Raw genomic sequence first — 15,178 nt, 5'->3', positions numbered from 1 at the left:
CTAAAGGCAAAAATATCTGACACCGCTCTAACAATTATTACCGAAAAATACTTTTCTTGTTCAAATTATCAATTTGGCAGCGAAAATTTTAGTTTAGTGGGAACCCTATATAGGACACTTTTTTACCAATGAATGAGCATTAATAAAAGCCGTGCGTACGAGAACCAGGCAGTCCGATTCAGCATTGATAGGCTCCGGATCGTTCAGTCGTACTCGCGCCGTCGTGCTGGCATTACCACATTCAACTCGTCTCTCCAGCTTATACACGGTGAAATTGTAAACAAATTGTGACTTTGAAATTATCTAAACCGTGTGCGTACGCGTGGCAGATCGCAACGATCTAACGCTAATCATAAGTAGCAAATTACTTTCTCACACACGCACGCATACATATGATTGCTGCAAATAAGCTGAATAATTGGATAATTCTATAAAACAGTTGCACTGCAAATTGTTGTAGCTTTGTATATTCATAAAAAATCATTATTAATACATTCATAAAAAACTAGCGAGATGTACAAAAAGAAGCTGCAGGCGATTTCAAGGCTCGCAAGCAAGCGCATCCTTGCCACTAATGGCCACCTTTCTCGCTTTCAAATGCGTTGGTGAGTATTAGCGGGATTTAAGGTTCGCCCCAAAGACATTGCACTTTAGCCTTTATAAGAATTAATAATTTTTGAAATCGAACTCGATTACGCAACATTGAGCTCGGCGGGCATTATTAATTCAACGTCTACTTTGTGACTTATGAGTTTATTTTTTCAATTGATTGCGGTTATAAATGTTTTTACTTAATGGGAAACATATTTACCTTTGCAAGTGTGATACTAAATTGTAGTTTTAATTAGATTGAACAGTAGAGTGCTATAGTGGAATCGATTTATCGCTAAAAATATTTACTATTCATACGAGTATCTTAAATGATTTTCCACACTTTTGAAAAACCGGTTCAGCCGAATTTGAGTTCTTGAGCCCACTCATTCTATTGCTGCGTAGGTCTAGGTGCGTTTTCGTCATTATTGCCGAGCAGCATTGCACATAAGTAATATAAATGTAAAGGGGCTTGATGGGTGAAGGCTTTAGATTTATTAATAAGGCTATTAATTCAACAAATAGTATTGAAAATAGAAATGGAAAACACGTCTGGCTTGAGTTCAGACCACAGGGTATATTGCACATACGAAAAGTGGGAAAGGGTTTTCGTAAAAAGAAGTCATTCGGTGCCAAGTCAGAGCTATGCGTAGACGACTCATCAAATTGATGTTTTGCGTGCTTTAAAATGCAGTTGTTTCAGTTGATGTTCGAGAGCTCGCTCCTTGTTTTGTTGAAGGGCGATCCTTCTTCTGCGGTTGATTTTCCTGATTTCTAGAAAAACAGCTGACAAGAAATAGTTCAGAATTTACTGTTCTACATTGTTCTAGTGGTATAATTGTCTAGTTGTCAATTTATTTTTAACATTGTGTGGGACTCAACGTGAAAAAAAAGTTTACAGTATATTGTCTATAGTTGCTATACTTATCTCATGATAGGCCACATGACGATCTGGCAATATTAGTTTGTGCGAAGCATCAATAGTTTCCAGAACAAGAATGGTTTGAAGATAATGGTTTTCTAAGATATTTTTGTTGCAAGTATTTTTTTTTAATATATTTATACATAAAATAATATCGAATAAAGATTTGCGATCTGACACTTTTTATGGACTAATTTGGGAGTACTCTCTTTGATTGCTTCATTCCCACGCTGTGCCTACATGCGACATACTTCTCTTCGTACAGCGATAACAAAACAACCACTTATCTGAACTGTCGTATCTTGGCCAAAATAAAACCCGTTATTTTACTATGGAATATTGTAATCCACTCGTGTTAACTTTTATATTTGGCGCATGGCGCTGGGCACATACATCCACACATACGCACATAATGTTTTAAAAATAAATTCATAAAGATGAGACAGCTCTTTTTATTGCTCATATGTAAAATTAAACAAATGCTTATGATTTCAGTGATAAGAAAACCGGCGGGAGATTTCGTTATCTCTTAATAGACAGACAGCGAAATTATTTATTGCCTTAATATTCAACTGATTTATATGAGAATAACGTTACAAAAAAGGGACACCTTCATAAAATAGTACTTCACGTTGAGGATTTCCAGACTTAGCCAAATTTCATTTAAATATGACGCTCACTTTCATAACTACTCTCAAAACAACTAGTCCCTAGAGCACCTGCGGGAAATCACTTTCAAAACCACATTTTTGCTTAAGCACAAGTATTTCTGACAATAAGGCAAAAACAAAATATTTACAGTCTACCCACGTATAATTATATACACACGTTACTGCATGATTTGCATTTAATTAATATTTTTCACATCTGTGTTCATTTACACATTGACATTCATACATAATGAGCGACAAATTGTTTCGCTCTTCTAACCCGCAGTCGCTTAGACAACGAGCGGTGGTGAAGAACGTAGAAGCGCGAGCAATGATCGGGTCTCTAGACATGGTTGGCCCACTATTACCTTACAAACGAACATTTCACGGCGTGGTTCCACAAATGAACGATTTAGTCCAATTAGTCGAAATAATAAGATATAAGTTAGGATGTAAATAAATATTGGCTCCCTTGTAAATTGTGTAAATCTAAAGAGCATGAATTCTGAGATGACTACTATCAAAATATTCGTTATTTTAGGCTTAAACGGTGAAATGATTTCATATTGTTTTAAAATTTATTCTTTAGAGATCATTAACCTGTGTCTGTGATTTGTACATATATATACTAAACAGACATCGGCGAACTTATCTCTTATCAAATGTATGTGTGTTGGTATTGCGGTTGCAATCAAGGCAATATTTTTTTTTATTCATACGTTATTATCTTTTTGCCGATATAATCTATAAAATAAGCATTTCGGTTGAAAATAAACAACATAAAATTTCTACAAAATTTCTATTACAAGTTCATATTTATGTCAGGTAGTTGAGATAATAAGTGACACACGTGTTCTTTGTATTCCCCACAGCTTATCTACTCAGATTCAAGCGGCTGTCAAAGAGCATCAGTTTCACCCCGCGCACTTGCATTATATAGGCAAGCATCCTTTGGTATATCGCAGTGTTGGCCAGGAACTGGAACGTGCTGTTGCCGAATATGGCAGTACGGAGTCCATTGTTTCGTGTCACGAACAAAAGCGCTACACATTCCGCAGTCTCATTGAGGATGTCGATCGTGTTGCCGCCGGCCTATTGAAACTCGGTCTGCAGCAAGGCGATAATGTGGGGATTTGGGCCCCCAACAATATACACTGGTATGTAGCAATGTTGGGAGCAGCACGCGCTGGTATGGTGTCGGTAGGCATAAATCCCGCCTTCCAAGGTCCCGAAGTTGAATACTGTCTGAAGAAGGTAAAAGTAAAAGCAATAATAATGCCGGAGAGCTTTAAGACACAAAACTACTATGAAATTATAAAAGGTATTTGTCCGGAATTACCGCATAGTGTTGATGGCCGCATAAAGAGTGCCAACTTGCCTCATCTAAAGCATGTTGTTGTTGACACCCCCAATAAATTGAAAGGCGCGCTTACTTTCGACGACTTGCTCGGTTTAAGCAACCCAGCAGAAAGGGTTGATGTCACTAAACTCCAGCGGTATATTGTACCAGATAGTGCATGCAATATACAGTTCACTTCCGGTACCACGGGCCAACCGAAGGCGGCTGTAATTTCACATTACAACTTCGTTAACAACGGCATACACATCGGCAATCGTAATCAATACGACAGTTATTCGCGCATTTGTGTGCAGGTTCCGCTCTTCCATGCTTACGGTGTCGTCATCACCATTATGGCCGCAATGTCACATGGAAGTGCCTTGATATTACCAGCAGCAGGCTTTAATCCTGCTTCCTCGTTACATGCCATTGTTGACGAAAAGTGCACCGTTATCCATGGTACACCCACGATGTATGTTGATCTCATTAAGAAACAACGGGAGCTAAATCTGCCACTGAAGACAGCCAAAATGGCCATCACTGGTGGGGCACCGTGTTCGCCGCAACTATTTTTGGACATTAAAAATGTTTTAGGCTTAGAGCATGTACGTACGGTGTTCGGTATGACCGAGACAACGGCCGTTATTTTTCAGTCCCGCCCTGATGATAGCACGGACCAAATCTTAAATACTGTCGGACATCTGCAGGACCACGTCGAAGCGAAGGTGATTGACGATCAGGGCAAAACCGTGGCATTCGGCGAGCGTGGTGAACTGTGCATTCGCGGATATGCGACGATGCTGGGTTACTATGACGACGAAGAGAAAACCAAAGAGACCATCGGCAGAGATAAGTGGCTCAGAACTGGGTGAGTAACCTGTGTTTTACTCACAAGTGCATTCATAATAAATGTTAAATTTGTATCGAACGCAGCGATCAGTTCATTTTACAAGCAGATGGTTACGGCCGCATTGTAGGACGCCTGAAGGAGATGATCATACGCGGAGGAGAGAACATATTTCCGAAGGAAATTGAAGACTTTCTCAACACTCACCCGGACATCTGCGAAACTCATGTATGTGAAAGTGTTTTCACTTTACACAGCATACCCCGCATAGTTCAATTTATTTTTGCATTAATTTCAGGTGATTGGCGTGCCTTGTGAGAGAATGGGTGAGGAAGTATGCGCCTTCGTGCGTTTGCACGATGGCCTGCCGAAGATGTCGCGTCAAGATATTAAGGATTTTTGCCAGGGGAAACTGGCACACTTTAAAGTACCGCGTTATTTGGTAACCGTTAGTGATTTTCCAAAGACTACTTCCGGCAAAATACAGAAGTTCAAACTCGCCGAAATATATAAGAAAGAGCATATGACGCAATAAAATTGGCGGGGATGTAGAGGTTAAAGATTTCTACAAAATAATGCATTTATTATTGGATAGCTTTTATACACTATTTAATAAATTATAACTATAATGACGCAAGATATGTACTTGTTGGAACATTTTTGTACTCAAATTCTTAATCATAACACCCCACAGACCTATCAGCGCATCATTCGCAAGTTTTTCCTTCAGATCATTATTATCAGTATTTTATTTTTAAACAAACACTTTTTAAAATGCATAAATATTTATACACACTTAAATATAGTCATATCAAGGACTCGTCTCATTTGCCGGCACTTGCGCCCAGTTGAAAATGGGTGCATATATCACTGGAGTTCCGCTGCTTGGATCGGACAAAGCACGCACAATAAATCCTAAGGCGCCTGTGGCGTTTTGAGTCAAATTCAAGATGGATGGTGGAGTTGTTGTCGTTGTTGTCGTCGCCATTGCGCCAAAAAAAATGCCTTTTAAGCCTCTAAGTAGAGCCAAACCAAATGCAGATGATTCATAGAACAAGACGGGAAAAACTAAATGTTTAAAATTAAAAAACATTAAATCCTCAGAACTTATCCTCCAACACGGAGACTCACCTACTACCGCAAGCAACAGTCTCAAGTTCATTTTTCGAAATGGTGAAAACAATATGATTAAAATGTTAGTCTCAAAACAAGGCTCATGTTATTTATATGCTCGTTAGACGACCCTCTACTAATTAGCATACTAATGAGTTGAACATAATTTAATGACAGAATCTTATCTGTCAGGGTTATCCGGTTATGTATTCTTTAAATGTCATATAAATTAGAGCCGACAAATTATGCTTAGACACGCTCATGAGATGAGCACTCGGGATGCTCTGCTTATGAGCAACCAAGCACAGAGTGTAGACTCCGGAGTTAAATCAAGTCTTCAAAATGAATAAGGGTTTCGAATAAAATATAATACATTGTGAGTCTGTTCCCTCGAACCAGAACGCACTCAATGCACTCGACTATGGTATTTAGATACACATTTTCATGAATAATTAAAAAAATATTGAATAATTTTTTTTAGAAATTTATTGTTTATTAACTTAATGATGTGGATTTGTTGTACCAAAGGCTAATTTGTGAATCTTAAGTAGGTCCGCGATATCCGAGTATATCACATGTTGGCTGCTAAGTATCATAGTCTGTAGGATACAATGCTTCAGGCAGTGGATTTGTTTCTTATGCTGAGTTTGCAGGCGGGCTTTCGGCAGCCTCCCCATTTACACCACCCGGAGGTTCAGGTGCATTCGCCACGGTAGGTTGAGGCTCCAACACAGGCGTAGTAGCGACCGTAGGTGATAATTCAGGAGTGCTGATTGTGGTCGTTTCTACAGGAACGGTTGAAGTAGCTTGAGTCGTAGTCGTAGTCGCAGACTCCCCATCAACAGGTGATAAAATGACATAAACTATGGGCGAAGATGGCGTTGGCCGACTACCAGCAACTGAAGCGAATGGTGGTCTCATGAGTGAAAAATTTACACTGATAATACTGCCTAATAGATTTGGCAGAATAAATGATGATGTCAAATCTCCCAAAAGACAAACCAGCAAAAATGTCGCTGAGGAAGAAAAATAGTCGTCATTTAAAAAGCTGCTGTCATTATGGGTATAATACACTTTAAATAACTTACCGAAAGGACGCGAAGTGAACTGCGAAGCCATGTCTAAGTTGTGCAGTCTATGTGTTGTCTTTACTAACTGAACTCCAAAAGAGCTAGTAGTGCTTATATATGGTAGCTTTGCTCACATCTCGAGTTGTTGCTCCAGATACTTGTGGCTGTCAAGTATTATTTTATTATTACTTATCTATGTAGGCCTATTGTTTGCTTTATTAACACCCAGAAAGCGTGTTCAAAGCTTAAACTTGGCCTCGTTCAATTGTAATTCTTATGCATTACGAACTTAAAGGAGAGCGCTAACCCATCTGGGCATCCGTTATTGATCGATATGGAAATCATAATTTTTTTCTATTAACTGAAAGTAGTATATACCTATCAGCAATTGTCAATTTTAAGCACATTTAGACATATTTATATAGATTAACGCACTTCTAATTTCGACGCCAAGCTCGTAATTACTTGACGTGAATGTGCATAATGAGCTCAGTTTTTCTCCAAACGGTTACAAGTAATAATAAAATCGGGTCTTTGGCCACTACAAGCCACACGTTTTTCCAACTCTTTCATAGGTTTAAAAACTATTGTTGTTTCCGAAGATTTCGTAGCTGACGCAAATGGGATGAGCGAGCACACGACATGATAAGCAATATGGTTTTACAAGATCACCGTATGGGTAAGAGAGGGTGAATTTTCACGTTGAATTCAACAAAATTTAAAAATTACTGAAAAGATGCTAAAGTCGAACTTTTTAAAATAATTACGTAAGCAAAGATCAAATTTATCTACACAAATCGTAATTGTTTGCCGATGCCTCGAAATTGAACGGCAATCGAAGGTTAGACGTGTTTTTATGAGCTCGGCGATTATCGTTTGTTAAAAGATCACAGCTCGTTGCTTGATCGTGTATTCGTAGCCAAAAGCAATACTAGAGATATGTATGCCACCAGTCACGGCTCCATGACCTTTTCATTTTCCCAAAAAAAAAAAAAAGAATCTTAAAGGGTCGCCATTTTATTATTTTATAATATATACGAAAATCCCTGAAAGAACTAAATGTTCTCCCAAAATCTAGTTTGAGATATGGCTCGATGATTGGAAGAAGCGCTTACATACGTGCATAATATCGATTGGGCACTACTTTGTAGGCGACAACAATAATGCGAATAAAGTTTTCTAAAAACGAAAGTTCTCTTTATCTTTTGAATACACCGCGCAGTTCGTATCCAATGAACAAATAATTACTTTCTCCCATATTATTGAGATTCTGAAGCCATCTAGAAAATCGCTTTCCACTCTACTTTCTACCAAATCAGACTACATATTTTTAGATTTTAGATTTTTCTGTATTTGAACTCGACTACGGGTGTTCCATAATATTTCCGAAGCATCTCGCAGTCGTAGAATTTCTGGTTGTCGGCCAGCCCACGGGAGATGAAGTGCCAGAAGAGAAGAAGAGACACTTGATGACTCGCAAGAATCCAGACCAGTTTGGCTTACGTAGCCCTCATGGTAGTGTTTGAAATGACCTCAAATTATAACTTATACAATTAACTCATGATCAACTATTCACAAATAAATACACAAATATTAATTTGAAACAATCCATTTCATATATTTCGATATATTTATTGGGTTTTCAGCATTTTCCTTCCGCTCAACGAATCCATACTACAATTTTTATTCAAGCTTATCAGACATTCCGCTCTTTAGAAAATACACTGCGTTGGCGTATCCTGGGCTTATATATGCAATCCTAGGAAATTCATGCCACCGCGACACATGCTATAATCAACGTGAATATTTAATTTGTATTTCTCATAATTCTGCATTTTTTTTATTAACTGCATTTTGGGTAATTTCTCCCAACTCTCTTTTAACGGTGACAATTTCATTTAGTTTGCTTGCTCCATACATAGAGTACAATGTAACTGTATTTACTATATTGTAGGGAGGTCTAACGGGAACTGCTAAACCGTGTAGTGTGAGTTACTTTATTTTGGGATTCTGGGATTTGGGGGATTTCAATTATCATTTTAGTAGCATATATGTATAATAAATACCAACACATACAGATTTGCTTAAATTATTCATCCATGCATTCAAGTAAGCCTACACACATATTTATATAAAACAAATAAACAATCAATATAAGTTATTTTCTTAGTTTTCTTTTTTTGTTTTTGTTTTTAATTATAATGCACATTCTTGGATATAATTCATAATTTAATGCAGCTCAGCCGAACGCGACAAAACTGACTGACTGACCGACCTAGTTGACTGACTGACTGACTGACTCACCGACTAACAAACTAACGAACTTAAAAATTACAGTTAGGTAAGTAACGTACAGTAATGTAAGCTTAATATTAAGGTACACATTTTAATTAAAATTAAATAAATACAATTAACATGAAATAAATTAAAAACTAAACAATTTCTTTAAAGCTAAAACATTTCTCTTACTCTTCCACCTGCGAAACTTGCCTTCGAAGGACAATTTCAACAAAATGCCAACGAAAGTGCTCGCACGTGAAAGCACAACAAATAGCCAGTAGCTTATTCTCGCTACAAACACACATACATAGTTAGAGATTTCATTCTTCAGGTTTCGTAACATTAGTGGACTTCATTTACGGGCGCTAATGTTGCTAATTAAGACTGCAATAGACGGCCTCTGATTCCATGCTCAATTCTAATAACTGTACTCTTCAAGTCAGTTCACACAATAATTGGTTTACTCATTAAAAACGGTACCTAGCCGAGGAGTGCTACTGAAAACATATTCACAGCTCCCCACTTTTGTCTAAGTAACTTCAAAATATAGTTCCAAGCAGAGTTCAAATATTTTTTTTTTAACAAATACAAATGCTGTTCCTTTACACATTTTGCGCTCATAATATTTTCCATTAAGATTTGAAATATAAGCAAAAAGTATCTTTTTTTAATACAAAGCTCTCTGCCGATAATTTAATTATAATAACTTTTGAGCTTTCATTTGCCGAACAACAAAGTGGAAGCTCTCTTTCCTTACATAAAGCTTCTTACTTTTATTCCAAAATGAATTTCTTTGTCTAATACCGACTGGATACTACAGTCCTGTATAATCCTTAAGAATGCGATATTATGAATTTTCATCATTATTATTATTCTCTTTGTTGTACACGAATTGAAAATGACAAATAAATCAGTAACGGTACATTATTTCCTCTTTTTCATTTAAACAAAATAAAATAAGGTTAACTATAGATACATATATATTCTGCGCTCAGCGCGTTACTCTCTGACCAAAGTCCACTTCACTACACATACAAATACACATTCTATTGGCCAGTCTTTTCAACCAAACTTCGTGCGCTCCTCTACCACCAATGTGTTCAAGTTTCGCTCAGCTTTCAAATGGCGCTTGCCTTCGGCTGGTGAATTGTGAGCACATTAGCAGTAAAATAGACGCAGCTTGTTTAACCTCTTATCGGCTTTTATTTCGTTTTTGCTTTACTTCTCTTTATAAATTAATTTTACTTCTCTCTCTATCTCTTTTAGTTGTCGATTTGCCAGTAAAATTCGGCTGTAAACGGCTAAACCCCAACTTAAAAAATTCACATGCCGGCTCAGAAGCTATCGTCTTCTTCATCTTGTTCTTCTAATTCCTCTACTTCGTCTTGTCATACTGTTGAGCCGTTTGTGAAAACCTCTGGATCATCGGACCAACTAACTTCCATCGGTGTGCCGTTTAGACTGTGAATTTTATCCAAGAGTAGCACTTCTTCCAGTGACATATGTGAGTTCTTTAGCGATGAAGTGGAGCCTGTGGTCGCTGATGAGGTCGATACTGAGCAAACAATTTCATCGGAGGATGCTGAGCAACCTTCGTCTTCGGAGTTGGTGCCCGATACCATAGCTTCGCCTGCAGATTCTTGTATCTCATGGAATTTCTTTTTAAGATCATGTACAGATGCGTGAGTTGGTAACGATTGCATGTCTAAACGCTCGCCCGAGTTCAATTTTGATGTGTCGCACGTAATGAGCTTTCGCGTGGGTGCGCTGCTTATTGAAGTGCGTTGAAAGAGCGAAGTCTCGTGTGGTACGTTCTCCTCTGAGACTTCTGAGCACATTGTTGATGTTCGGGGTCGTATCGCATTCGCATGTGGTGAACTCGAACTGATCGGTTCTTTCCAGTTAATCAACTCCAGCTGATGCTGCTTCCGTGCAGTAGAACTTGAACTTTGTCGCATAAGCCTTTTGCCACTTTTTGTGCCTACGGATCCGGTATTGAGAGCGCCAGTGCCAGCCTGCGCCGGTTCGGTGCTCTTTACGCTTACTGATTTGGAGCGTATGCGCGAGTGCGAACGATTGCTGAACTCGTGTCGCCCATCGCTGGAATGTTGTCTTATCACTGAAGTGGCAGACATCGACTGCGATAATGGGTTGGGACCCACACTAATATTGTCGTTGCCATATGTTGGACCGCTACCGACACTATTCAGTGATGTGTTTATGGCGCTAGAGCAAGCGGACAATTGACGGCGCGTCGAAGGACTACGCTCGACCGAACGGAATGAACCGGCACGCTTGACCATCTTCGACGCGGCGGCTTCGGGTGTTTCATCATCCATTTCAAGCACCCACGAAACAGAATCCGGCTTCTCAATCACACCTTTAACCACGGGCGATGTTGGTGGCGAGATATCTTCCATCGGTATATTGATCAGCGAGGATCCGTTCATTAGCTGAGACCGATTCAATAAACCGATACTGGACTGATTACTTGTATTTATCGAGTCCACAGCTGAGAGCTCGTGTAATTTTGTTTCTACAATATGTAGCTGTTCCGAGCGTTGTTTGAGCTGCCATTGCAATTGCTCATTATCATAGCTAAGACGTTTACGTTTGACCATCTCGTGATTATAAGCCTTCTGCATGTCATTGATTTTACGAAGAAAGTCCCTACGAAAACCAAAGAAAAATACATATTTTAGTAAATGGCGAAAACTCGTGCGACTTAAATGTCACACCTAATTGTGCTCAAGTACTTACTTCTCCTTCTCCGACTTGATATCAAGCTCTGATTTCAACATCTCATTGTTTGATTCCAGCAAAGATATTTTGCCCTGCAAAACGCCGCGTTCCTCAGCATCACGCATTAGCTCCTCATTATGTTTAGTCAGCTTGGAAATTTCTTTCTGTTTTAGCTCCAACACACAATGCAAACTATCCGCTTCGCTTTGCAGACGCGCCAGTTCCGACATACTGGAGTTGCGTGGCGAACTAATGCCGCTGCTGCGATCCAGGCTCTCGTTAAAGCTGCGCTGTGAGGATCGTAAAACCGAAATCTCATCCTGCGACAGATTTAACTTGTCACGCAACTCGCGTTCGCGGTTCTCATTAGAAGCTCTAAGCCCATTGAGTTCCTTTGTCAGCGCTTTCACACGTTCGTTCAAGTTATGCTCGCGTTCTGTGGCCGCCTGGAAACGTGCGGCATAGGCATTTTCAGTGCTAGTCAATTTTTCACGCAACTCTTGCTCGGAAATCGCCAATAAATTGAAACGCTCTTTTAATTTGAATTCGCGTTGCTCGGCTTCATCGAGTTGTTGTTGCTTTTGTGAGAGTTTATTATCAATTTCTAAGCGATACGAGTCGAGTGTACGCTTATGTTCCACGGCTTGTGCTTCCAGTTGTGACTCGAGTGCAGCAAATTTTTCTTGCGCAAACGCTTGGTAATCGGAAAGGCTTGTTTGTGCTACAAAAAAACTACCGTTATGATGATTGTTTCTAAAATGAAGTTCGACAGTGCTTACCCTTCTCCATTTCGCAGCGGTGCAGAGTCTGCAGGTCTTCCTCGCGCTGAGTATAATAACCCTCCTTGTCGCATAGCTGATCCTGTAGGCGAGAACAGTTTGATTTTGCTTCATCCAGCAACTTCAGCGTTGTGCTTAAATAATTTTGTATCTTCTCCTTCTCAGCCTTTACACGAGGACAGGCGAATGCATCCAACTGAAATATGTGAAGAAAATAGTTGATTATTAATGAACATCGATTCACTTTCTGCTATTTCCTGGTCACAACACACACAAAACACAAAGCTGAGGCTCACCATTTTTGTACTCGTGATTTCGTCATCATAGTCCGAAAAAGCTTCGGAGCAAAGTCTGCTCCTTTTCCTATTACCAGTCATTTCAAATTGATCAATAGTTTTTTTCTTCTTTTTAATACCCAGCATTCTTCCAAACATCTTGATTTTTCGATCTTTTATCGTTTAAGAACACACAAAATATTTAGGGAAATTTATAAATTACTAAAAGTTCCTGCCGCCGCTTTCGACTTTTCATCATATACTGACTGAAATTGCTACAGCGATTAGTTTTATATGCAGACGCTCTCAAATCTTACAGACACAGCAGGTAATCGCGAACGCGAGGGGATTAAACCGTCCTCAGCTACTTACTCTGCCGTTGCTATCCATGAAGCATTGATATTCGGCAAGCAGGTTAGTAGACAAAACACGGTGTAGGCAAAATTTCTGGGTAAATACACACGTACATATGTATGTATTTCAAACGAAAAAGTATTTCCAGGATGGTTAAGTTATGGTTTTCAGCTGTAAACCGAATTTCAGAACAAAAGATGGCTGTTTAAGTATCTTAATTACGTTGAGACGCGAAACAAAGGACAGGTCCGCCAAAAGGTATTCAAATTTTCCTGTCAACTATACATACATATATACTTGGGTATCGCGAGCATATTTATGGTATATATGTATTAGGGTGTGCGAAAAAAAAATTTAATATTTTTTTCCAAGTATGAGCTCTTAATTGAAACGAGGGGCTCATTCGTTTTCTATATTTTTTATTATCGAAAAAATTCAGACTTCGCTTAGAAATTGAATGTAGGTTCTTGTGGCTAATTACTATGAATACTCTACAGTTCTATGCGTTTGTCGTTGAGTGTCGCAATCTTGTCTCACTCTTTACTGAAGAAAAATTACTGCTACATGTACATACTATATATGTATGTATGTAGCTATGCCTGAGTTTGGAATAGGTAATTGAAGAAGTAAGAATACAGGCTTAAGCTAATGTTGCATAAGAAAGACCTGAAGGAACATATCTTGTTGTTAGTTTTTGTTAGCAATGCTTTGTCGAAAAATCAGTATAGCAAATACCCCTAAATACATATAATAGTATTATCTGATTATTCTCTGTTGCATAACACATTTTTTCGATTACATTGTGTTGCATGTATTTATATTTGTTCTTAGCTGATTAAATATCCATAATAACTATTTGCTTAAGACCATACATTTTGGGTTTTCCTTGCGATTTGGAAATTACCCATGCTATGTTTAGAGAAAACACGGCCATTCAACTCATACTTATGTGCTTTCAAATATTTGTTCTTGTAAAGCAAATATTAAATTGAAATAAAGCTGCAGCTGTTCAAAAATGAGTGAAAATGAAGAAATTCGCTATATTTTGAAATTTTTGCATAATAAAAGGTGGCCACGCAAGCCGCCAATGAAATTTGTGAAGTTTACGGAGACGATGCTGTATCAGTTCGTGTAGCACAACAAAGGTTCGCTCGCTTCCGTTCTGGAAATTTCGATGTGAAAGGTGCACCTCGCTCTGGTCGACTTATCGTTGAAAAAGTCGATAAAATTATGGAAAAGATCCACTAGGACCCTCACATAAGCAGCTATGACATCGCTAGGGAACTTAGCATTCATCATCAAATGATTTTGAACCATTTAAAAAAGGATGGCTACAAAAAGAAACTCGATGTTTGCGTACCACATGAACTAACTGTGAAAAATTTAATGGACCGAATCAACATCTGCGATTGTTTGCTGAAACGAAATGAAGTCGAAACATTTCTGAAGCGAATGGTAATAGGAGACGAAAAATGGATCAAATACGACAATAATGTGCGAAGAAGGTCATGGTCCAAGCGTGGTGAAACTCACAAATGGTCGCAAAGACAGGATTGACGACTAAAAGTTTAAGCTGAGTGTTTGGTGGGATTAGAAAGGAATCATCCACTATGAGCTGCTTCAGTCTGATCGAGCGATAGATTTTACTGTCAAAAGCTGATGAGTTTGAAGCAACCAATCGAAAAAAAAACGGCCAGAACTGATCAACAAAAACGGCTTTGTCTTCCAACAGGACAACGCTAGACCACACACATCTTTGATGTCTCGGCAAAACCTGGGAGAGCTTGGTTGGAAAATTGTGATGCATCCACAATACGAAAGGAATGTGTTCAGAATCTTTAGGTTAAGCGCATGGAATCAAACGATATCATCAGTAGTCATCTACTCTATAGTGAAAAATCTCTTTATAAGTTAATTTTATATATATATTAGCACGCCTATACTTATTTATTCATGTAGGAGGATTAGCCGCGTTGAAAGCCTACGAGTCTTAAATTTATATTTACTAAATACTTTAGACATTAGAAGTATACAATGATGCTTAAATGTACTTTTGTATAGACGGCGAGCGCTTTAATTTACATCAGTTTCGTGTGGCGCCAGCAACATGATGCGCGGCCGTGAGCCTCATTTAATAATTCCATTTTCCTTTTGCTTACCCATACACTTATACCTGTGATTAACACCGACTCTCTTCTTAAAAAACCATATAATTT

The 15,178-nt window shown here is 38.6% G+C and overlaps 2 protein-coding genes across 2 annotated transcripts in view; one reads left to right on the top strand and one right to left on the bottom strand.

Annotated features, from left to right (window-relative positions):
* Window positions 1-163: 163 nt before the first annotated feature.
* Window positions 164-4,988, top strand: LOC105229218 (medium-chain acyl-CoA ligase ACSF2, mitochondrial). The gene is made up of 4 exons (XM_011209340.3): window positions 164-605; window positions 3,036-4,370; window positions 4,436-4,577; window positions 4,648-4,988. The coding sequence occupies exons 1-4, from the start codon at window positions 514-516 to the stop codon at window positions 4,882-4,884; spliced, it is 1,806 nt and encodes a 601-aa protein (XP_011207642.2). The 5' UTR covers window positions 164-513; the 3' UTR covers window positions 4,885-4,988.
* Window positions 4,989-8,125: 3,137 nt separating this feature from the next.
* The window catches only part of LOC105229373 (mucin-3A), a 125,160-nt gene continuing 118,107 nt past the window's right edge, over window positions 8,126-15,178 (bottom strand). The window contains exons 8-10 of the mRNA XM_049461082.1: window positions 12,334-12,529; window positions 11,573-12,275; window positions 8,126-11,482 (exon numbers count right to left, since the gene is read on the bottom strand). Coding sequence (XP_049317039.1) covers window positions 10,201-11,482; window positions 11,573-12,275; window positions 12,334-12,529 — 2,181 coding nt within the window. The 3' untranslated portion in view covers window positions 8,126-10,200. The remainder of the gene's footprint in view (window positions 11,483-11,572; window positions 12,276-12,333; window positions 12,530-15,178) is intronic.

This window comes from Bactrocera dorsalis, chromosome 1, assembly GCF_023373825.1.
Source record: "Bactrocera dorsalis isolate Fly_Bdor chromosome 1, ASM2337382v1, whole genome shotgun sequence".
NCBI lineage: Eukaryota > Metazoa > Arthropoda > Insecta > Diptera > Tephritidae > Bactrocera > Bactrocera dorsalis.
Note: the sequence above shows the minus strand (reverse complement) of the source record. Positions and strands in the feature narration are given on the sequence as shown.

Coding starts and splice junctions, on each gene's coding strand:
- LOC105229218 (XM_011209340.3), top strand. CDS start 514: ATGTACAAAAAGAAGCTGCAGGCGATTTCAAGGCTCGCAAGCAAGCGC. Junction 606..3,035: donor TCTCGCTTTCAAATGCGTTG/GTGAGTATTAGC, acceptor TATTCCCCACAG/CTTATCTACTCAGATTCAAG. Junction 4,371..4,435: donor GATAAGTGGCTCAGAACTGG/GTGAGTAACCTG, acceptor TATCGAACGCAG/CGATCAGTTCATTTTACAAG.